Source organism: Poecilia mexicana, unplaced genomic scaffold (assembly GCF_051168715.1).
Source record: "Poecilia mexicana isolate PSO_F unplaced genomic scaffold, ASM5116871v1 scaffold_15, whole genome shotgun sequence".
NCBI classification, from domain to species: domain Eukaryota; kingdom Metazoa; phylum Chordata; class Actinopteri; order Cyprinodontiformes; family Poeciliidae; genus Poecilia; species Poecilia mexicana.
In genome coordinates this window covers 23,607,285-23,631,322 of record NW_028263384.1, presented here as the reverse complement: position 1 = coordinate 23,631,322, position 24,038 = coordinate 23,607,285, and the positions used below count along the sequence as shown (strand labels likewise).

Genomic DNA, 24,038 nt, shown 5'->3' with positions numbered 1-24,038 from the left:
GTCAAAGTGGGCTACCAAACCTCCCACTGCAAATGGGCACATATCTGTGCAAAATGTTGTTGACTGTAAAGACACCACTAGTGGAAAAGTATTACATCACAAGCACCCTTGACAAATAAAACCAGAACAAAAATAGAAAAGACAAATAATTAAACATGCATACAAATCCCAGTCACTTCCTCGTGTGTATTTTATGATTAGATACCAAAAGAATATTTAAGCTAAACGTTTAAACAAAATTTGTGGACGGTTTCAAGCACTGTGTAGGGTAATTTTTCTTCTCTTGAGGCTCTGCTGGAGATAAAATTCACCCACTTGCAGATTGAAACATTCTAACAGTTTTGTTCCTGTCAGTCTCGACATTTTTGTGCATGGCTCTAAAAGTAACTTTGCTGGAATGATTGATGGAGAAACAGGAAGAAAACGGGGACAAAAGCAAATGCGTCACATACAGTTATTCATGACCACGGCGCGCACATTTCCTGCCTGGACGAGTGCTTGGCTGGTGAAACCGCGCTATAATATTTGGCAGTAGTTGAAGCAGCTTCTGTTTCCATTCTTGCACTGTTGTTACTGTATCAGTGGGCCTTTCTTTGTTTCCCCGAGCAGGGTTAGATTAATGCACTGTACCCTTTTATTCAGTGTTATACAAAAGAAAAGCCTGTCGCAGAATCCGCAGGGAGCTCTGATGGTTGCACTTCTACAGAACAGATGACAACAGCCTTTCATCAAAGCGAACACACTCTTTTGCTTGTTAAACCGCAATGCAATCATTTTCCCCGAGTCAAACCAAGCCGTATATACATATATAATCACAAAATGTGCATACTTCACTCATATGAACTGTACTTCGGGAAAAAAAGCAAAAAAAAAAACAAGCATGCCAACTGTTGTGGCATGACACAACACACCCTGAGCATGCTGTGCTGCATAAGATCTGAGTGTAGGAATGCATTTGAGAAAAGAACCAGGAGCTCCAACTCTCACTGAACAGTTCCTCCAGAAGCAGATCCCAAAGCCTGTTTCTCATCTCATGCAGTGCAAGTCAACTTATCCATCCAGAGGCACCTGTAACTCACCTTAAAGTCTCTCTCACAGCAGGGATAGAGGGACTCAAAGGGAAAAGGTACAATTGTCAAGACCAGTCTGCAGTTCTTGTAATTTCAGGATATATAAGGTTTTATGTCACTCATGCCAAGTCTTGCAGAATGAACTTAATTAATTGAAAACAAATCTCTGAAGAATATGACATTCTTAAACAGCATACTCACATACTCAGAGCTTTGTCATAATAATAAGAGACTGATGTGAAATGGAGATGGGTTATTACTGGGTCTAATTTAAAAAAAACATCTTAAAGACTGGTTCTTCAAAAGCCAGCAATGTCTACATTGAGTGTTATCAAAAAAAATATAGATTTTCAGGTGGTTTTATGCATTTATTATTGTGCTTTAATATCAACACACAAATTGGACTAGTTATGGAAATTAACCACCTGGCTATAGTCTCATATGCTACATTTAAATATTCATTAATACTAACTGTTCAGTTTTGAAAAGTAAACTTGAACTTAAACTTAAGGCTGCACAGTGCCAGAGTTGGTAGCACTGTTGCCTTTAAGCAGGAAGGTTCTGGGTTCGATTCCCGGATCTGGGTCCTTCTGCATGGAGTGTTTAGGAAAAATCTTTTTCGTTTTGGGAGAGAGAGAAACACTGAATCAATCAGAGAAATGCGCATTTGTCTTTAGATATTTTATTTAGAAAATCAGAGTAAATATCAGCGTCTGAGAAAAGAAAATCAAGAAGTGAAACTTAACACATACAATTCTCCTTTTATATCAGCAGTTTTATATCACGGTGCCTTCCACCTGTCTCTCCTGTAGGGCGTTTCTCTCAGTTTCTCCCATCTCTGGTTAATTGGTACCTCTGTCCCGAAATCAAATCTGGTTCAAAGGAGTTTTGGTTGGAAAGAGAAGAAAAACATCTTCACTGAAACCTCCGTTATCAGTTCCATAAGTATAACATCTGCTCAGAAACCTTCATTATCAGTTCATTCTTCCCAGTAAATAAGCGAAAGTTTTATTTTCCAAGACAGGAGTTTGCATATTCTCTCCAAGCCCGGGGAGAACCGGAGTACTCTCCGGGTACTCCGGCTTCCTCCCACAGTCCGAAAACATGACTGTCAGGTTAATTGGGTTCTCCAAAATTCTCCTTAGATGTGTGTGCATGGTTCTTTGTCCTCTCTGTCTCTGTGTTGCCCTGTGATGGACTGGTAACCTCTTCAGGGTGTCTCCCGTCTCCCGCTTGTTTGCCGCTGGAGGTAGGATGAAAATGGATGGATGGATGACACTTAAGCTTTTACATGACTTAAAATCAAGTGGGGCTAAAACTAATGTTTAGTTTGCATTTGAATCAAAAATATTGAAGAAAGTTCGATATTTTTCCACAGCACTGTATGTCAACTAATATTTGCAACAATCAACTGAAGGAGTGCGTTGTAGGCTTGTTGTTTGGAAGACGTGAAGTAGACACACAGTGTTGAAATACTGTGTTCTAAAAGTGTAATCAGTTTATGATGGCAGGTTGTATTGTACTTTATAAAGCTGCCTGCTTTAACACACTCATTTCCCTCCTCTTCCAGACAATGACATCGAGGTTACGGAGGAGCAGCTGAAGGGAGGTGAGTGACAGAATATTTCATGGTTGCCTTTTCACCTTAACACCTCCATTAAAGCAGACAGAGGGTGAGTGAGCGCCGTAGCGCTGGCTTGTGACAGTGATTTGCTGGGTTTTATGCGGCAGACGAAATTGAATGTTTATGCATCTGCTGACAAGCCGAATCCCTGGCCTAACTCATCTTAGTATAAAAATACTTCATGTCAGGTGCGTTACACTACAAGAGCTAATTCCCCCGACAACATTCCGTTCATCCGGCTTATGGCCACAATGCCTTTAGACCACCTAGAGCGGTGACAAAGAGACTACAGATTGGCATTCCTCCACAACATAAGCCAGATGATAGCACAAACATGACTGTCGGCGCATGATGCTTTTATCTCCACCACATCATGTGGCACGCAGCCCAAAACTCCCAGATGTTGCTTATCGGGATAAACTATTGACATTCATCCATGCACTGATGTCCTGAATAAGCAGCGGCATAAACAAAGTACCTCATGGAATTGTGATTGTGTGTGTTGTTAAACAATAGATGCAGCATAGTTTAGCTTTGTTGTCGCTGCTGAAGAGATTTATTTCTGTGAAAAGCATTTTCCTGCCTGCAGCAGTTTGCTCTCTAGGGAACGTTGCACCTGATGACGTTTTCCCTTATAAAAGAGAAGATCCAAATTTTTCTGCTGCTGATGCTTTAAAAAAAAAAAAAAAATCTCATAGCACACGTGAACCCAACTAAGCAGAGAACACCATTAGTTTTACTGTCTGTTGGAGAAAGTGGCCACATTAGAGTAAATGTAGAGCTCTGGGTGCTATCAAAATGTTTTTCCTCCCAAAGTCACTCCCATGATTTGCCAATTACACGCATCTGTGTTTTCAAAGGGAGTCCATTTTGGGGCAAACATAAAAGAGCTATTTTATACGTGCACTGTAAAATGTGATATTTCAAAGTGAAACTGTGTGGACGTAATGGCTGCATCATAAAGATTTGGCTCAGACCAAATGCATTTTTAGCCCAGACAGCCTACACTATTTCTATAGAGCTTCTCACTAGCTGTTTTACATTACAGACTCTATAATAACATACCATCAGACCATAAAACGCCAGCTGAAACAATTCCTGATAATTCCTAGCTCTCTTGTTTTATCATACCATTCCTGTCCTCGTCCAGTTTGGCCTTGTTTGATTTCCCTCTTTGTGGGTGCCAAGAACTGGCCTTTTATTCCACTCCATCAGCCAGAGTTTGAATCAGTCAGCTTTGGAACCAACTCAAAGCGTCAAATGATTTTTATGCTAACGTGGAATGGTGCTTTTGGCTCACACAGTGGTCTGGAGATGGTCTCAAAGCCTCACATTCTTCCCTCCTCTCCCTCTGGAGATTTCCTTTTTATGTTGTTGGTTTTATTTCAGGCAGGTAACAAAGCCACAGAAGAGAGTTGTACGGTCTCCTCCGAGGCACGCCGAACTTAGGCAGCCAAGACTGAGTGTTGTTTTAGGATGTCAAGTTTTTTTTGTTTTTTTATTTTCTAAATCTAAATTGAGCCCTCATGCATTGATTTACAAATTATTCAAAATAGTAAATGATTGATGCATTTAACTGTAATGTATTAAATTAATGGCTTTGCATTAAACCCTCACATGCTTGCACATTATGAGAGATTACTCCAAAATCAATTGTGAAGTTGGTTGCACTTCCTTATGCATATAACTTGGTCAGTTGGCATTACAGGATGAATTAGATTGCATTATATTACATTTGGACTTTGATTAGACTGCATGTCATTAAATAGGCAGTATTATGTGTTTGCCAGGCCCCTAGTGCCATTTTATAGCACAATCAAGTAACTATGTTACCTTCAGTTGTAATAAAATAACCCCTTTAACATACAGTGAAGAAGTATTTGCCACGTTGCAGCTTTTTTATGTTTTATATTTACTTTATTCACATTTCATAACCTGGTTGAGTAAATGTACAACCATTCTTCAAATAGTCGTCTCACTTGTTAAAAGGACGATATTATGTATTTTCTAATAAAAATACTTGATTTATAGCCCAATCAAGTAACTATGTTACCTTCGCTTGTTATGAAAACACTCGATATATCAAACAGATTTTAATAGAATGTGACTTTTAAATTGGGCCGCTGTCTCTTTAAGAAGCTCCTGCTATTTCTGACACTCCTTTAGCATGTCATCTCAATAATGCTTGCCATCACTATGGTGTTAACAATCATTCTTAGGAGCATTGCACTGAGAATTGGCTTGCATGATAAACTCCACAGATGCGCCGTTCCACCAGGTGTTTGCTAATTGCTGCTGCTAGTCTGGAGGAGCTGAGTGGGGCAGAGTGCTGGGTTGTGTTGCTCTGTTGGGTGCGGTCTTGGCTGGGGAGCCATTTCCTAGGAGGAGCTCTGAGTATATTGGAGATTCAAGGATTTTCCCCAAATCATGAATAAATCAGAGCAACACTCCTGGTATGTTTTTGATGAGAGAATAACATTGTAACATGACATAACACTCAAAAAAGTCTATTTTACATCATTCTGCCAGCTTGAAACTAAAAACTAGGCACTTGCTTGTTTTCTTACAAACAAAACTGCCTTTGCAGTGTATTTATTCTGACATTCCCATAGAAATTAAAACGGGATCGATTTTGGACGACCTTCTAAGGATTTCCATACTCAACTTTTCCAGCTCGACAACAAAGACGAGTTTTACCTTTGATACTTTTATCCAGCTTTGCAGATACATCTTAAACACCTTATGGAGATAACATTTTGAATATCGGCGTCTACGGAGAACACAAAACAAAATGGTAAAATGCTTTGGGTTGAGCTAAGAAACGTGTTTATTTTAGCATTTCAGACATAGGGGTTGTAGGATAAGTTTTATTTACTCATGCCAACCCACTTGACAATTTATATCGACAAGACCTGACAAAAGAGTTGCATCTTGTTGCTTTTTGTGGATAGAGACGCATCAGTACCGCATCAGTGAAGCACCAACTCTCATTGTTTATTTACAGACAGCACACCTCCATCAACAAAATCTACAACAAAGGAAGAGGCAGAGGATGGCGAAAAGGGTGAGCGTGTTACTAAATCTATACGTCTGCCTGTTGTCTGTTTGTCTTCTACTCCAATTCTTTTTAATGTTGAGCATGCCAGGCAGTGTTACTGGTAGTGGGAGCCTCTTACACTGATATGTGTTTACAGAAAAATTTTCCAGCATGTCTAAACTAATGGAATGTGTTTTTGCTGGGTAATCTCTTGCTCTCTGATGCCTCGCTCTCCTCTTTGGGGAAATGAATAGAGGATGAAGCTTGGTCCTTTTTTAAAAGAATGTTTTCTTTCGGGCAAACCTGTTTAGGAAGCCATTATCTGGCTATTCTGCAGCTTCAGCCCCTTTGGATGTGTAATGTTGAAACAATTATAGGCTTCTCCAATACGATGGACCAAAGATAATGAGATTCTTACACTGGAGGGCGTTGGTAGGCAATTAAAATTGTACACCATCCATTTGTCTTGAAGCCTTAAGATTGTAGGAAGTTTTTGAAGATAACAGTCATGCTTGTTTTCTTTGGAGAATCTGCTCCTCGCGATCCTCTGGACATCGCAGTCACTTGAAGGGCGACAATACAATTTACGCTGTAAAACAAAGCATAACAAGTCATCTTCCTCTGCAAGTTACCTCCTCTCTAATCCACAACCGTAATTCAGGATGATTCTAAAAATTCAATCACCAGCATTAGAAGGGCATAAGTATTTTGTAATAATCTTTAGAAATCCTAATTTATCAGGCCCCGCAGCTTAATAGTAACTAATCCATTCACAAAAGGCCTTGACGCAGCTTCCCGGCTTGGGAACAGTCAGTCCTTGAGACAACCTCTTTCAGAGGAAGGGAATGAAATGATTTTGTTCTGCCTGCACTGTAAAGGTTAGGTGTGGTTCAATGTAGCACATAGGAGGGATTAATCATAGCAAACGCTCAGATGTCAAGATACCACAGAGCAGAGGAACGGTGAGCTGGAAAAGCACACTGTCAGCTGTGTGAGACGGGCACCCTAAGATGCTTTAGAACAACAGAGAAGGAGCTTCCTCCTTTGAAAACACACAGCTGTATTTTACTGTATCCTGTCTGTACTGGGGTTCTGATGAGGTGTCATCGATCTGGGGGGGATTTTATTTTGGGTTTTTATTATTATTTTTTTATTTTACCGAAACTGGTACCTGTCAGTAGATGTTAGTGGATCCATCATATCCATTATGCTCCTCAGGGGGTAAATGCATACGTTTTACTGGGTCCCCCATTAAGGTACAGAGGCGTTCTTCACTGCTCCTCTAAGAATAATTCACTGTTGGAGGACTGCAGGTTATTGTAGGGCTTCCCTTCTCCCTCTGTTTCATACACAACACATATAAGTAATTACTTTTTCACCTTACAAGCAAAAGCCCTCTGGGCCCCTATGGGCTAAAGGAAGAAAATGGTAATAATGAAAACCCAGCATATTCTGAAATTCAACTAAAGCTGTCCAGTCAAAGTCCCTTGAATCTGATAGAACATCTGTGGAGGGAGATGAAGATTAGGGTGATGGCAATGAGGCCTTCCAACCTAAAAGACTTGGAGGTCATCACAAAAGATAAATCACCAAATTACAAGCGGACGCATGCAGAAAGCTGGAAAGCAATTTGAAGAATGGTTTGATTTGTTGTAACTCCAAAAAATATTTTTCTATTTATTATTGAGAAGAGCATAAAAACAATTTAACATGACATATTTTTTTATGAAGCATAATCTTTTTTTTTTTTTCAAAAGGTATGCTAATTTCAAAATTTTAGACTGTTTTGAGAGATTCTTCATTTCCTTTCAGAAAGCAAAACTGTGACTCAACGGGAAAAAAGACTTTAGATATAAATCTGCTGTGGGATTAATTTGGACTTTGACTTTATACTGTGTGTTAATTCCACACAGACTCTGTTGCCACTTTTTGAACCAGGATTTTACTGGATTTGTATTGGATTTTATTTAGAGATATCGAATTAAATAAATGTAATAGATAATCAAGCCACATGTCAGATTCATATTTCTAAAAATTTTTGGCGACAATCTATGTAAATCTAAATCTGAGTTATATTATATTATATTATATTATATTATATTATATTATATTATATTATCCTTCTTTCCATTATCTTCTGATGATCTGGGGTCGGGTCGCGATCATGTCAACATATTAAGGAAACGGTTTAATTCATTTTAAGGGCATAAATCATGAGGTTTATGTTAATGAGTGGCTGATGAGTGGAAGTAGCTAATAAATGAAACCTCAAGCAATCAGAGGAATTTGAGAAATAGTGTCGCGGATCAACAGTGTGTGTGGGGACGAGCTGTGCTGTGATAATCCACATGAAACAGAAGCACAGCATGCACACGCTGCAAGTTACATAAATAAAAGTGGGGGGAAGGAAAGGGTGGGCCACCCGCTGATCCAAGTGCTGGCACAGAGGTCTAAGGTGAAATATAAGCTCTTTGAGAACACCTCACAGTGTCTATTATCTGATATCAGGTTGGAATTAGTGAGATTAGTTGATGTCACAGGGCAAGCCACAGTAAAATGTGAAAACTGAGCCAGAAATCAATGCCTGGCATTGGATACATACTGAGAATAACCTGAGGGGGAGCGAGGGGGATGATGGTGAAAGATGGCGCATCTCTGCGCGGGTGTGGACAGATATGTAGATTAATAACACTGTGTGGACTGACAGCCAGCCTCTCCATGGGATGCCATCTTTTACGCTGTGGCTGCCTGTCAAACGTGGCTCACAAACGAACTTGCACTTTGCTTGCACACACAGATTTCACATGCTGAAGGTCTCAGAATGATCGCTTTGGGTCATCCCAGAGCTTTTTTTTCCCCACTTTACATGTCTCATGAATTTTTTAAGGTCTCTCTTCTTTTTGTCTTTTGCTTCAGTGGATTTAATCAAAGAAACAACAGACAAGGCTGTGGGCCTATCTGAGCCTATCTGATGAGTATGTGCAAAGTGCTGTGAGAAAGTATTAGCCTACTTACAGTTTTTTATTATTCTGTCAGTTTATAAAATATATTTTTATATTGTACAAGGATAAATAAATGCATTTTTCTAATAATTAATTTTATTAAGTAAAAAAAAAAACTATTAAAAACAAATAAAAAAACAAATATAGTACCTGTCTACCTTACATGAAGCAGGCTGAAAGATTTCCAAAAGATCTTTTGATCTGCTTCATGTTGATAGACAGGTCTCATTGCCGAAAGATATTTTGGTCCACAGTAAATGCAAAAAATAATAAATAAATTACAATAAAAAAAAAAAACATTGAAAAAAAGTCAGTTTTTAAATGATTGCATTTATCAAGGCTAGAAAAGGCAATGCAATTGCACCTATGATTTTAAAAAAATAATCTAAAAAAAGTATCTGTTTTAACAACGTGAAGTAGGATAAAAGATTTCCAAAAGATGTTTTGTCCCTGAGTAAATACAAAATGTAATTTGAAATAAATAAAAAGCTCTGCAAACCCACCGAAAATTAAAAGTCGCTTCAATGAAACTTCTTTGTCAGCCTGAAGTGGGTTAAAAGATTGAAAAAATATAATGCGTTACTCTGTGTTCATCAGATTTCATGGCCCGGATTCAAAAGTAATTTCTAAGGCTTTTGTTGAGCCACAGTGAAGGCCATTATCTGCCAGTAGAGAAAACATGGAACAGCGGTGAACCTTTGGCAGGCTACCATATTTAGATCAAAAGCACATTAACAAATCATCCAGGAGGTAATGAAAGAATGTAGAACAGCATCTGCATTGGCATTGCAGAGCCAACTGCCTCAGTCACTATTTTGGAAAAAGTAAAAGAACATGGAGAGTTCTTAGGCAAAAACCACTGCTCACCAAAAACAACACAAAACATGTTGATGATCAGCAAGACTTTAGGAAAATATGCTTTGGACTGAGAAACCCACCAGCTCTTCACCTTAAACTGAAGCACACTTTTGTTATGCAGCAGAGCAATTATCCAAAGCCCCGCCAGCAACTCCACCTCCAGAGGGCTGGAGGGCTTTAGAAAATCAGCGACCACACACCAAACCAGTCCAGTTTGACTGAAACAAAGCAATTCTTCAAAGAGAAATGGGAACTAATTCCTTCACAGCGATGTAAAAGGTTCATTGCTGATTATTGCAAACTTTTCTTGCTAGTAACATTGCCGCAACAAATTACCAGGTTATGAGGCAATTCCTTTTTTTTAACCCTTATAAATGAAATTATCATTTGATTTGTTTCCATTTGCTACTTGGTTCTTTTCCTCCGAAACATGAGATAGATAAGCAATCAGGAGAAGTCTGTAAGGGGAAATACTTTTTTACAGCACTGTAGGTGTTTATGGGGATTTAATATTTACTGTTATTTGCTGAATGTAAACACCACTTCAACTTCCTTGACAGTATCATCATCACTTTCGGTTTACTCAGTGGTCATGCAAGTAGGACACACGAGGTATGCTGCATGTTAAGACCTAAATTATTAACGTCCTTGTAATCCTGCTGGCTTTTATGTTAACATAAATAAATCATTCAGAGTGAGTAAGATTTGTCTTTTTTTTTTTTCTTCTTTTTTTCAGAAATACACTCCAGCCTTCTTGTTTTGTGTACAAAAGTGCAGCAGAGTGGCTGAAATTGCTTTTTTGTTCCTACATTTCTCAAAGCAGGTTTCATGGACGTATTGACACTGGAAATGTTGTGGTGTTTGCTGAAGCCTCCTCTGTGAAGTATGTCAGAAACTGATTCGCAGCTGTGACAGTATCATATGGTGCGCTCTGGTAAAGAAAGCTGTGACAATGCTGCCACCTGCTGTTCGGGGCGTTCGGGTCTGGGGTTTCATTTTGTGAGGAGAGACGGCAGTCTAATTGATCCCAACTTGGAGCCATTATAAATCACATCAACCCAGAATCTACTCTGTTAGGAGTTGTATGCGAGTGAGTGTGCGTGTGTGTGTGTGTGTGTATCCACAATCTGTCCCTTTACATCCTCTATCCCAAATAGAATACTGTTCCATTCAATAAGCCAAACACAAATGATCAAATAACATGGAGGAAATTACTTTTGGTACTTTGTCGTATCTGATATATGGTTAATAAAGATCACTTTAAAAAGCCATGAATACCTTTTTTTTTTTTTCACAGAGAACAGGTTTAGGATGTTTTCGAGGCTTGGGAAGTATTATTCTGACACAGTTCTTCCTGGTGAAGTACTCTTTTCAGCCCCCCTGTCTGTGGTTTCTTCTCAAAATGCCAGTCATGATTAATACAAAGCGCTGCCATCTGTGTGTCACTGGCATTCTGCGTGATGGACAGAGGTACTTGGGACAAACATGTGGCAGTGGTAGGACTGGCCTTTTCCCCCATTTAATAGAGGTTGGCAGTTTTATTGTTCTGAGTGCATCACAAAATTGCATAGATATGAAAAAATGGCCTCTTGCTGCAGCTTGTTAAAAAAGCAATTATAGAAGCTGCACAATAGCCATTGTGAAGCATGTTCTCTTATTGGTGTCATGGCTTTCATTTACTCAATTTGTCCAAAATGTCATTGGTTTATGTGTGTGCATAAATGGGAAAGTGCGGGAGGAAGCAAAGAGGGACACGGAGGATGAGAGCGACATATATGATGGCAGATTAATGTCTTATAAAAATATATACGCATATTTTGCCTTTTATGCTGGCATATTATTAGAAGCTGTTTAACATAGGGAGATGGCGACGTGTCTGCTGACTTTAAGAGTGGTGATGATATGCATGTAAACTACGCAACTAAATCTAAATCAAGTGGTATATGGTGAGCCATAAAACTTGTAACATGATCCATTAAATATACAGCTTTATTTTATTTTTCCAAGAGTGGAGACCCATCATCATCATCATCATCATCGTTACTATAACTGCTCTACACTGACAGCATGCAGTGCCATGCCAAAGTATTCATATCCCTTCAACTTTTTCATATTTTGTCACATTACATCCAAAGACTTCAATGCATTTTATTTAAACTATATATGATCAACACAAAAATGCATGATTGGGAAATGGGCAGGACATGGTGGATGAGTTCAACTGTTTTACTCTCAAAAATAAGAAAATAAGTGTGTTGTGTATATTTATTCAGCTCTTCTGAGTCAATACTTTATAGAAACCAACATTTGGGGTAATTTCAAGTTTTTAGTCTTGGTTTATGTTTCTATCTACATCTAGATAGTGAAGGTTTTTCTCTTTTTTTGTTGTTGTTTTTACTAAATATCTCAAGCTCAGTCAAATTGGATAGAGAGCATATCTGACTGGACTTTAACTACGCCCTGGTTGTGGGTTTAGAGTTGTTGGTCTGCTTGAAAATGAACTTCCGCCCCAAAATTTAAATCTTGCTGCCTCTGACAGGTTTTCTTTCAAAATGACTCTTTGTGTAACACAAGCCAAATTCTTGTTACTGTTTATACCGAACAAGAGCATCCCCACAGCATGATGCTGCCATCATCAAATGTCACAGCAGACATGGTGTGTTTTAGTGTCATCTAACCAGACCAACTTTTTTCCACAAATTTAATTTGTCCCCTGAAAATGATTTTTCTGCTGCCCATTTCCCACCAAGACCAGATTTCTAGATGTAAAAGCCAAGTTATCTTGTCAAAAGATTTTCTCACCTGAGCTCCTCTGAACATGTCATTGGCCTCTTGGAGCTTCTGGTTAAGCAACCTCTTTGCACTTGACACCACTTGAAATCTGCTCGTTCTAATCAAGGCTTTGCTAAAATATATCCCAAACTTCATTTAAAATCCCTGGTAAGCGCCAACCCTCAATGCTTTAAATTCTGACTTAGTACCATAAATTCCCATAAAAAGCTTCCAGATTGAACAATTTCCATAATTTTTATTACCCTGCCCTGCAGGTGTAGTTCACCCTAAAGCGTAGATAAAGTGCCCTGGACTGATAAAACAAACTTTCTTTGTGAAGCACTTTGCAAAACGTGATGTCAGCTCTACTGAAATGAGTCCTTTGCAGAGAGAAGATGAACACTGATGATTAGTGTGACTCGTTGCTTTGTTTTCCTGATATGAATAGCTGGCATTTTTCACATTCATGCTTGTACTTGTATGACAGCTCCTTCCCCTTCTTTTCTAGGTAAAGAGGAAGCTCATGACGAAGAGGAGAAGAACGATGGTAAAGCAGCTCCACGCACCATTAAAACATGTTCTCAGTCTCTCTGCTTCACCAATGCTTCTTGATGCCATTTGTCATCAAAAAATTGAATTTTTTATTCATCTCTGCTCAGCCTTTCCTTCCTTTTCGACATACAAGAAAAAACTTCTCTTATCACTTGCTTGGAACAAAGAAATCCCTCAATTATGTATGGCTTTAGAAGTGACATTCTTTCTCTTTTCTTTTTTTTTTTGTCTCTTAATTTATGCATGTCTTTGTGGTTCCATTGCTCTCATACTGCAGTACAAAGACAAGGCTGTACAAAGAGTTGGAATAAAAAAAAAGGCTTTTTGAGGTGATATGGAAAGTCGAATCATTTCGACTCTCTGCTTCAGTGCTGAACCTGAATGTTTTTCCCCTTATTTGAATTCCTTCTCTGTTTTTCAGAACCGGAAGACGAAGACATGCCGAGTCAACCCCAAGGTATGGTTTAGTTTGGAGTCCAATCTTCCAGGACAAACACTGGCTTTGATTAGATGTGATCATCTTAAGTGTAGAATTCCACCTCACTAGCCACCACATCCTAAAGTAGCATGTTGAACTGCTTCCCGTCTCTCTCGGAAACTGAAATTCAGCTTTGGCTTTTCTTTCTAAGCTTAAAGTGTAAAGGTACTGCATGGACATTTTGTTTAAAGTAGAGCTATAGCAGAGCGATTCTAGTGCAAATCTCCGAGTACATCAGCGTGGAGCATCCCAAAGCTCAGATGTTATTTCTTGAGCTGTGCGGGTAGAGGGTATATACGTGTATCTGTGCATTTTCTTTTGGCACATTGGCAGCCATTAACTTTGAGCCAGAACCGTTTCTCTTTTTCGAATTTCCTCTGTGCTGCTGGTATATAATTAAGATTCGGCATTTGCATACTGGCAGCGAGCGGCGCCTCATCTCTCTTCTGTTTTTGTTTTATTCAAATCCCATGCCATTGACAGTGATTTGACAGATAGAGCCTCTCTCTGCATGAATTTTGGAGGCATTCTGTGAGCAAGTTCTAGCAAATGCTGCCCTGGGATGCTATCCAATATCTTGGATGTGTAATTACCTTCTCATGAGACACAAACAGGGAGTTAAGAGCAAAAGAGACCAGCAGGATAATTTAACAGAAATTGCTCCACACAGTACAGTGCTTTACAAAGGTAATGGCACCCCTTGAACTTGTTCAACTTTTTTGTCTCATTGCCACCCAGTTTTTTTTTTTTTTTTTTCATTTTATGGGATAGATCAAAAGTAAGTGTTATTTTATTGCGAACTAATACAAATCGGAAAAGTTTGATGTGTGCGTGTATTGTGTGTATAGACATAATTAGCTTTTGCTATAATACTTTGAGCTTAATTTTTACACTGTCACCTATATTACAAGAATAAATGTACAAATGTTAACTTTTGAAATATCTTATTCAGCAGCCAATATTTCCCCAGATTTTGTCTTTCTTTTAGTCTGAATGTCTTTTCCTGTCATCTGTCAAACTCCATTTCAGCAAAAAGAGAGACCAAAGTGTTACTGTATAAATGTTTCAGAGATTTCTGTCAGCAGTAATGGAGTATGAGGTTATGTTTCTGCCACATATTAAAAACTGTCATGTGACACTCAAATGCCCCAGTTAATCATTCAACACTCTCTTCCTATTATTTGTTTTCTAACTATTTAAAGATGAGGATGAAAATTCAAACAAAATGGAGTCGGAACAGCAGCAGAATGACGATGAACATGAAAAGTGTGAAGAAAAAGAAGAGGAGGAGGAGAGCAAGATGGTCACTAACATCGAGGAAGATGACAATAAACAGGACACCAGCAAAGAAAAGGAGGATAACAAAGGTATATTTCTAACAGAAGCTTTGGTACAGCTGACCATTTCCTTTAATTTATTTTCTCTACTGACTCAAACAGATGGTTAAACTGTCCTGTGAAGGCTTGTGTCAAATTAAACAACATATTTCCTTTGTTTCCATCAGATCAAGAACAACTTGTCCCAGGGAAAGATAACGACCCACCAGATCCCAGCATGGAGGTGGAAGGTAAGATCCAGTTTTTTTTTTTTTCAGTTGATCTGATCTTATATAAACTAATTGATAGTTTAAATGAGTCTTTATTTTGGTGATTTTTCTTTTCTAAGCTGATCTATTTGATCTCTAGAGTATCATATAACAACGGTTGGTGGATTTGTTTTAAGATTGTAAGTTGCACTCTTTTTCCTTTGAAATCAGTCTGGATCTATTTCACCAACCCAAAACAGGAGCCTGAGGTGGCAAAACACATTTCAAGAAACAGCCTTGGTGGAGATGCTGGAAGCAGCAAATCAACAAGCTGCACTAATAATCTAAACTATTAAACAGTGCATTTCACAGCGATCTCTAAAGATGTGTAAAAGAACTTCAAATAAGTTCATCTTTTAGTTAAGTAGAATAATTTCACATATAATTTTTTTTTCTATGTGGCACTTAGGGTCAGGTTGTTTGGATAACTTTTCTTCCATAATAAGTGAGATGATCATTGGAAGACTGCTTTACATTTAGTCAGGCAGGTTATGAAATGTCATTGAAAATCATGAATGTAAGAAAATATAAAACACAAAAAAAATAAATAAAAGGTGGCAAATATTTTTTCACTCTGTCAAAGTGGGATTTTCCTTTTTATTTTTTTGCCGCTATTAAAGAAAGAATATTTGAATTGATGATGTTACTTATATGGGGGAAACTCTGCCTACTTGATTTAGCATATTAAGTCCATGGATATTATTGATTTTGCATGCACAATATTAATGCAGCACAGCAGCATGAAGTGTAACCTGGGCTAATATATATATATATATATATTTTTTATATATAAAAAAAAGGCTGAATCATATTTAATGTGTTCTGACAACGAGACCCCTGAAAAGTATTGTGGGTGTAGCCACATTTGATAGAGGTTACTTGTCTTTGCCACAAACTCAAACGGTGAGCATTAAAGTTGTTTCAGGTAGCAATTTTATGCCATTACTGTGGAATATTACCAATGATTTTATTCAGGACTGGATCCAACAAAGTAGAAAGGTGAAATTATTGAGAAAGATTTTAAAAAACAGCATGTAATTTGGATCAGAAAGGGGCTTTTAATGAATCTCTCAAGGTTTCTTTGCAGCTGGTGTTTATTTATCCGGACTCTTGAAAGTCTGCTTTTGGTATATGAGCATCTCTTTTTAGTGGACGTTTACGTTTCTGACCACACATCCGTCTTTATTTGCCTCCAATTTTTGGTGGCCCCTCACTCCTTGAGCGCATTCTCCTGAGCATTAAAGGTTTGAATTTTAAACCCCGGCTGCCCGTCTTCCATTTTTGCTCGAACACAAAGGTTTGAGTCACTTTCTCACCTCTGTTTCACTTTCCCTTTGACTGACATTCAATTAATTTGTGGAGAGAGAGTGAGTGCTCCTGATGGAGATGAGATAGCCTTCTCCATCCTCTGTGAAAAGCCAGCAGAATATATCCTACCCACACTACAGACTTTCCTTCCCTGAAAAGCTTCACTCCAGCCTGTTGACTGTCTCGGCTAAGCCTGCCACTATCTGTCACTGTCTTGCGTACCATGGGCTGTGTACTGTTTGGCAGGACTGTCAGGCAGTAAACAGTAGTGTCAGTTCTGATTGGAGGCAGATTGCATTTTGTATAGAAAAGTAGGGGCCTCGGCCAGACTTCTGCCTAAACTGTTCCAGATATTAAATCTCTTGCAGGCCGGTGGAGAACAGCTTAGCCGTGCGCAACCAGCTATTCACAAGACAAGACCAACTGATCCCAGAGCCAATACCTTTTATTAAAAATAATAGCTGTAATCAGGCTGCCTACACATGACGGTGGAAGTTAAATCTGCCTTATTGAAAGCAGTAATAAAATGCCTCACAGTGACGGGAGGGATTAATAGTAAATCAAACAGATTGTGACATTACTGAGATCGTTCACGTTATGAATGATAATTATTAAGGACTTAATATTAATTAGTTATACTTTTGTGCCAACAAAATGATTCTGGATGAAGGATAAATTTGCCCCGGGCCGTGGAGATTGAAGTACTGGGCGTAGATGTTCAGAAAACCCTCACAACTTTCCCCCTCCATCCTAAACAATTTCCTTAAAATAAAAGGGGCAGTTCAAGATTTTTTTTATGTCAAGTTCTGTTAAAAAGGTGTAAGCAGTTAACATCCTACCTGCTTTAGATAATTCTCTTGAATGTGTACAGGTAGCATAAGTCCAGATTAGTTGGTAGCAAAAACTCAAGCCCTGAGGTGCAGGACCAAGACCAAATTGAATTTAGAGGAAGAGTTGGTTGAAAACACGACAGATCCGATAAGAAAATATGCAGTTCAACAGCAGATCTTGAGCCTTGTATTGAGGATTCATTTACATTCAGCCAACTCAAAAATGTATAAAGTTGTGGTTTGACAAAGCATGAAGAAGGGGTATGTAATCACTGGTGCGTGAAAATCTGAGTCATGTCACATGGAGCTATGAGGCGATTACATTTCTTAAATGTCTTTTTGTTACACTTGACAGGCTGTGTGGGCACATTGTGGCATTTTATAGACTTCATTATTACTTCATCTTGAAAACTGAGTTTCCCGTGTCTTTGTCCTGTACATTTGATGCTTAAAAGTAAGTAGAGGCAAGATGCCTCCTCCAGGCAGTCTTTCCAAACAAGCTATTCAAGCCTTCTCATAATCGTAGTCATGAACCTTTAAAACATAACTTGGGAATAGAGCCCTGTAGAGTTACATGTGGATGTAAGGGTTGTTTTGTAATTTTTCTGGAGGATTGCTCAGCTTGACCTCAAGTTAAACCTTCAGAAACCTTCAGTTTGGGGAAATTCAGCAGATGTTGGGGGGGGGACAAACAGATTTCTTCTCTGTAAAATAATCTTTCTTAGACTGATAGAGAGCAACACGTTTCTCTGAACTCATTATTATCAACCTTTTCTGGCTGTGTGCTGAAACAAACCTGGATGCGGTGGAGCAGCCAGCCGCCCAGACATGAACCTTTTAACAAGGTCTGCACTCTTGCTCATCATCCGTTTAATTAAGTTCTTTGATTAGCAGCTTCTTGGAGCTAATTTCAAACTTAATTCCTGTGAAACCAGTGAAATTGTTTCAGAAGTTGTTGTTGTTTTTTTTTGAGAGATTGTTTTTTATCAGTCAATTAAACTTTTGTATCCCTAGATTTAAAACCTACTGATTATTAGATCATGTTTATGGCCTAGTTGACAAGCACATGTACTTTCTTTTCATCTTCAGATTAACATGCTGATAGATCAGATTTCTTTTGCCAAAAATACACCCAGAGATCATTACATTCTTTATGATCTCTCTCTCTCTCTCTCTCTCTCTCTGTATGTGTATATATATATATATATATATATATATATATATATATATATATATATATATATATATATATATATATGGCTTCTAAAGTACCTTCCTCACTTTTTGATTTTGCACATTTCTGTCCACCGTCGTCAGCATTGTCTGCTGACACTCTTGCTTTTTTTCACGCAGCTCAGTGTGTATCACAGCTAAATATCTCGGCCCCAACTCAGTCACGCTAAATAAGACACATCTATGTTTTATTCATTTTCACTGCTATTATCAGTATAATGTGTTAATGTAATAATCTGCTCATTCTGCACACACTCCCTCATATTAAAAAAAAAAAAAGAAACGTGTAGGATTGTGTTTAGGTCATTTGCTGATGTTTCATCAGATCTTATTACCAAACCAATGCCATCTGTTGTTTACTTAGCAGGTTTTTCATCAAATAAATATGCAGTTAATTCCAAGCATTTACTCAACCCAGTGTTTTAATTCTGCATTTGGCAAAAACAAGATTGCAAATTATTTGTATTAAATAAATTCCAGTTTTTTTTTACTAGAATGATTGAAAAATAAAGATATGTGAAGAGGAGGAGTAGGGGACTTTTGATATTTTGAGCCATGCTGCGTTCTCAACTATTTGCACCATGTGAATAAAATATCACTCTGCAAATGCTGTGAGATTCTATGCTTGATAGTTGGGATATTATAAAAGGCTCCCTAAATTGAATCAGAATCCAGACAGCCTATATGTATGAATATTCATGGCATACTTTAAAATGAAAATGGGAGCTACACTGTTATTGTGTTTGCCTCATTCTGGCGGTTTGCAAGAGTGGGCAGCCGCTTCACTGAGCTCAGTGCAACACCCATAAATTAAAATGAGACCGCCTAAAGCTAGGAATAAATAAATCTGAGTAGTGAGCAGATATTGTTTTTTTCCTTCATGCAGTGAGATTCTCTTGGGAGAATCAATAGCATTTGTCTTGGTTTCAACGGTAAGACTCAATGGCTGCACACAAATTTGATTCTGTATAATCATATCTGTATATTTCATGGTCTTTTCCCATAAAAAAAAAAAAACCTTTGGTGGAGGTTTCAAATGCAAAGCATTTACATCTGCATGATTGCTTGCCGATAGTATAGCAGACTGCTGGTCATTTATTATGTAGCTAGACAACCTAGAGTAAAGCTGACAAGAACAGCAGGGATGTTGCAGAGAATTTATTTTTTATTTTTTTCAAAATTTGTCCTCTTATCTTGGAGATCTGAGCACTCCCTGTTCCTCCTACCTTTGATCAAGCTGCTCCCCGGAGCAGGTTCTCTGCGAGATAAAAGCAGATCCTTTAATGCTGCCGAGAGAACATTTGTTGTAGAATGGTGGTCAGGTGCAAGCCAGGCTCATAATCATTAGAACAGCACATAAAGACAAAAACCACACTATACAAAAGCCGCTATATTTATTAAGTGACAGAATTGCTGTCAGATTTTCAATATCCACCATCATAACAAACAATCCAAAGTCACCTTGTGAACAATATAGATTTTTTTTCTGTCCTTGTCACTGGCATCAAAACATCAAAATTTCTGGAATACCAGACATTGGACAAACATAACAAGATTTTTTAAAAGAGTAACTTTATTATCACTGTGTTTAGAGTTCTTATTTATTTATTCTTGTCATCTTCACGTTGAACTACACACATATACTAGCTCTGGGAAAAATTAAGAGACCTCTTGAAATGATCAGTATCTCTGATTTTACTTTTTATAGATCTATGTTTCAGTAAAATGAACTTTGTTCTTTTATTCTATTAACTACTGACAACATGTGTCAAAATAACAAATAAGATGCAGCACTTTCAGACCACAAATAATGCAAAGAAAACAAGTTTGTATTCATTTCGAAACAACAATATTAATGTTTTAATTCAGGAAGAGTTCAGAAATTAATATTTGGTGGGATAACCATGAGGTTTTCAAAGGGGTTCAGTGCAGTGGGCTCTTCATTTGTTCCAGAGCTGTACATTAAATACACTTTGCCCTTATTCTGGTAATCAATGTTGCACATTAATGTCCTATAAGTTTTTCGTCTCTCTACACAGTATACATTACCATTTAACTCATTCTCTAAAATCTACAGTATAAACATTCATCTCCCACGTTTTCACGTTTAGACTGAATTCTTAACTCGATCTGAATCTTGCAACTGAAATCAAGACTCATCAGACGAGTCAATGTCTTTTTCCAAACCGTTTTTGTCCAGATTGGCTGAGGCTGTGTGAAACTTAGCCCCAGTTTTCAGTTCTTAGCTGATGAGATTGTCACCCTGTTTGACATGCTACTGCTGTTGCCCGTCTTCTTCAAGGCTGATGTGTGCTTAAAGATGACATTCTGCATGCCTTGGTTGTAACAAGTGGATATTTGAGCTACTTTTGCCAAGCAGTCCTGCATCAACAACACCTTTCTTGTTCATACAGTTGCTACCAACTGGAATTTTCTCATTTTTTGAAACATTCTCTGCATACCCGATGGTTGTGTCAGGTGCTGAAATACTCAGACCAACCCTTCTGGCACCAACACCCGTCCAACTCCGTTAAATCCTATCTCTTTAGCAAGTCTTCTTCATAATCTCTAGATGCCCAACTGGTTGGGAACTGAGTTTAGTCAGGGAATCCAGTACCAAACATTTGGAAATGCTCTGAGCTGGTCCCTACCATCTGTTTTTGCAGTGTAAGAGAAGATTCAAGCAGAAAGTCCAACTGCCTCCACTAGTGCTACAGGGGGCACTCCCATGGGCACACAAATCTCTTTACCCTCTAAGATCCACAAACAGAAGTACGTTTTAGTGGAGGTGCGAGAATTTCCTTTTAATAACGTTCCTGGGAATTGGTTCCATTCTTTTTTACTTGTATTGTATTATTGATTTTAGGTATTCGACATCCCCAGAGGACCAGTTTAAGAGTGAGAGCACAGTGAGCTCTTCCTCAGCCTGGATTGCCACAGGCAGTTTGAACAAACTATGATGACATAATGACACTTTGTGTTTCCTCTTTGCTGCTAAAGCACCAGGAACAAAGTGAAATTTCTAAGAAATCCATTGTATATCCAGTTGAAGTTTCTTTCCTCCTCCTTTTTTTCTTTTACCAGCATGAATAATTATTCCTTCAGAACCCGTTGGTATGGTTGGCCCAGAATTTGATGCTGAAATGCACTAAACATTTATGTTTCCTCATCTGCAGAAGCAAAAAGGATTTCAGCATTTACTTAATTGGTTGTTTTGTGGCCTTTTGTCTGAGCACTTTGTGAACGACAGGGTGTTGGAGATGTAAATCTGATTCTGAGGGGAAATTAACACTTTCCTGTAGTGACTTGTCAGCACACAATTAACTTTTGGCATAAAACTTCATACTGTAACACTATGTGACTCTTGAGGGAGCCGTCTGCCACTGGCTAAAAGGACGTTGGCCTTTGCTTTTTAAACAGGCACTGAGAGTTAAGTAATGGTAGCTGTAGCAGTCACAGCTTAGCTGAAGCTCTGTGCCTGAGTGCCATGAGTGGATACCCACAGTCTTATCATTATCCCTATTAAGCAGCTTTTATCGCTGAATTGCATTTGGCCTTTCCCCTCTGTCTTAAACTCCATTTAGTGACTTCTTTTAAGCTATGTTGGTAATTTCAGATCAAGGCGAACCAAACTGATCCTGTCTCCTCTTGGTTCTGTGATGAATAAAATGATGGACATTTTTCACAGTTGATTCTGTGGAGGTACATAATAGTAGATGGTGCTTCTTCATCCAAGAGAGTTTTATAAATTTAAAATTCTGTAGTCATAAATAATGCATAAAATGAACATTTCATTTTGGCTTTTGAAAACTCGAAAACTGAAATAATGGATCGTGGCGCAATTATTCTGGGGTAGTGTCAGGAAAAGAAACACATTTTTTGTGATAAAATCTTGATTTAGATTGATTATAAAAATGCATTTGGTTTTTTACTGGGATTCAGTGGAAAAGCTGAAACAAATTCATAAACAGAGCGAAATATTACAAGAGAGAGTTTATTAATTTGATGTTTATTGTTCAAAACCCGAGGATGTTTGTTGTTTTTTTTTTTTACATATCAATTTTATAGACAGGATTTTTGTCATGGAAAAAGTGAGATACGGAAAGTAGCACATAGAAAAAATATAACTGCATCCTTGATGCGATTGTAAAGCAAGACCCATTCAAGAGTTTTTTGAAGATTAAGCTGCAGTGTGGACTGCAGCTAGAGTCAGATCTTCAAGAATCACCACAGTCGGACATATTCAGGGTGTTACAGGCTACAACTGCCACTGCCTTACCTTGGCTAAAGATATGAAAAGAACTTGACTGTTGCTCAGTGGTCTAAAGTCCTCTTTAGAGACACAAAAACCAAGTTTTTCAAGGTGAAGTTTCCACAGTCGGCGATGATCAGGAGAGACGTCATTTCTACTGTCAGCCCAGTGTTTTATCAAGTCTAAAGTCAGCACAGCCATTTATCAGGAAATTTTACAGCAATTCATGCTTCCCTCTGCTGACAGGTTTTATGGGGATGCTGATTGGATTTTTTAGCAGTACTGGGAACTTGTCCACATTGCTAAAAGCACCAATACCTGGTTTAAAGACTATGGCAGCAGGAGCAGACACACCTGGTCTAAATACCACAGATTCTGTTTGGGGAAACAACAACATCAGCAAGAAGAAACGCTTAAAATATATGTATAATGTGTAATAAATCCACATGCATGTATGATGTAATCACTGATGCAAATGTTAATTAATAATTTTTAAAAATCTATTTTCAATGAAAAATTGCGTATTTCAAATTGTATCATCTGCAACTACAGCTGTAGAACTGCACAGATACATTGCTATGATATATCTGCATTGGATGAGGACAAGGCTCTTGTACTGAATTAATGACAATTCAGCTTACTATAGTACAAATTGCAAAGGGAAACTCCAAGGAGCACAGCCACTTATTTCGGAAAACTGGTCATAAATATGCATGCGGCAGGCTTTTTGTTGCTATGGTGACTATTCAGTAACTGGCAGCAGTGACTGACAGTGATGTTAGGCTAAAATTTAGGCTGTTTTGTTTGTTACTTAATTTGTTTGTTTGCTATGCAATTCATGTATTATTACAGACGGCACTCTCCATCCCCATCTTGTAATGTGGCTCTTTTGATGAGAAACACTGGACTCTGGTTCTCTTTACTGCTAAGACTAGACCAACAATGCATTTGCCATCCATTACGCCGGTCACCTCTGGCCCAGAATCTGGCTTCAAAGAGACGGGGCTGCATCTAACAGGCTGCAAGGGACACAGTTTTCTGTTCTGCTTTGAAGCTCCTCTTTTGATCAGCTCTCTTCCACTGTCTCTACCCACTGTTTGATTTACAAATGAATCAATTCTATGCACAGGCAGAATTTGCCAGCTAGTAACAAATGGGCTTCTGAAAGGTCTGGAATATCTTACACAGACACACGCCTGCACAGATATCCTTATTAGAGCGGTCCATTTATTTTTGGTTATTTTATGGAGCCTAATATAAACTTTAGGCCTAAACTTTACCTTGGTACCAGAAATATCCCCCAAAAAAGGATTTAAATTTCAGACCAGAGAAGTTACTACACCAGGATAGATTTTAACAAGGTACACGGACTTCCTAACAAACCAAACCCAAATGAATAAAACATTTATTTGAGTGATGCGTGATCTCTGTTTGGCT

General features: G+C 38.3%; 1 protein-coding gene across 1 annotated transcript in view; it reads left to right on the top strand.

Moving 5' to 3' along the window:
• Nucleotides 1-24,038, top strand: part of macrod2 (mono-ADP ribosylhydrolase 2) — a 466,505-nt gene that overhangs the window by 428,887 nt on the left and 13,580 nt on the right. The window contains exons 10-15 of the mRNA XM_088012960.1: nt 2,641-2,679; nt 5,699-5,758; nt 12,872-12,910; nt 13,337-13,372; nt 14,596-14,760; nt 14,898-14,960. Of these exons, the coding sequence (XP_087869086.1) occupies nt 2,641-2,679; nt 5,699-5,758; nt 12,872-12,910; nt 13,337-13,372; nt 14,596-14,760; nt 14,898-14,960 (402 nt within the window). The remainder of the gene's footprint in view (nt 1-2,640; nt 2,680-5,698; nt 5,759-12,871; nt 12,911-13,336; nt 13,373-14,595; nt 14,761-14,897; nt 14,961-24,038) is intronic.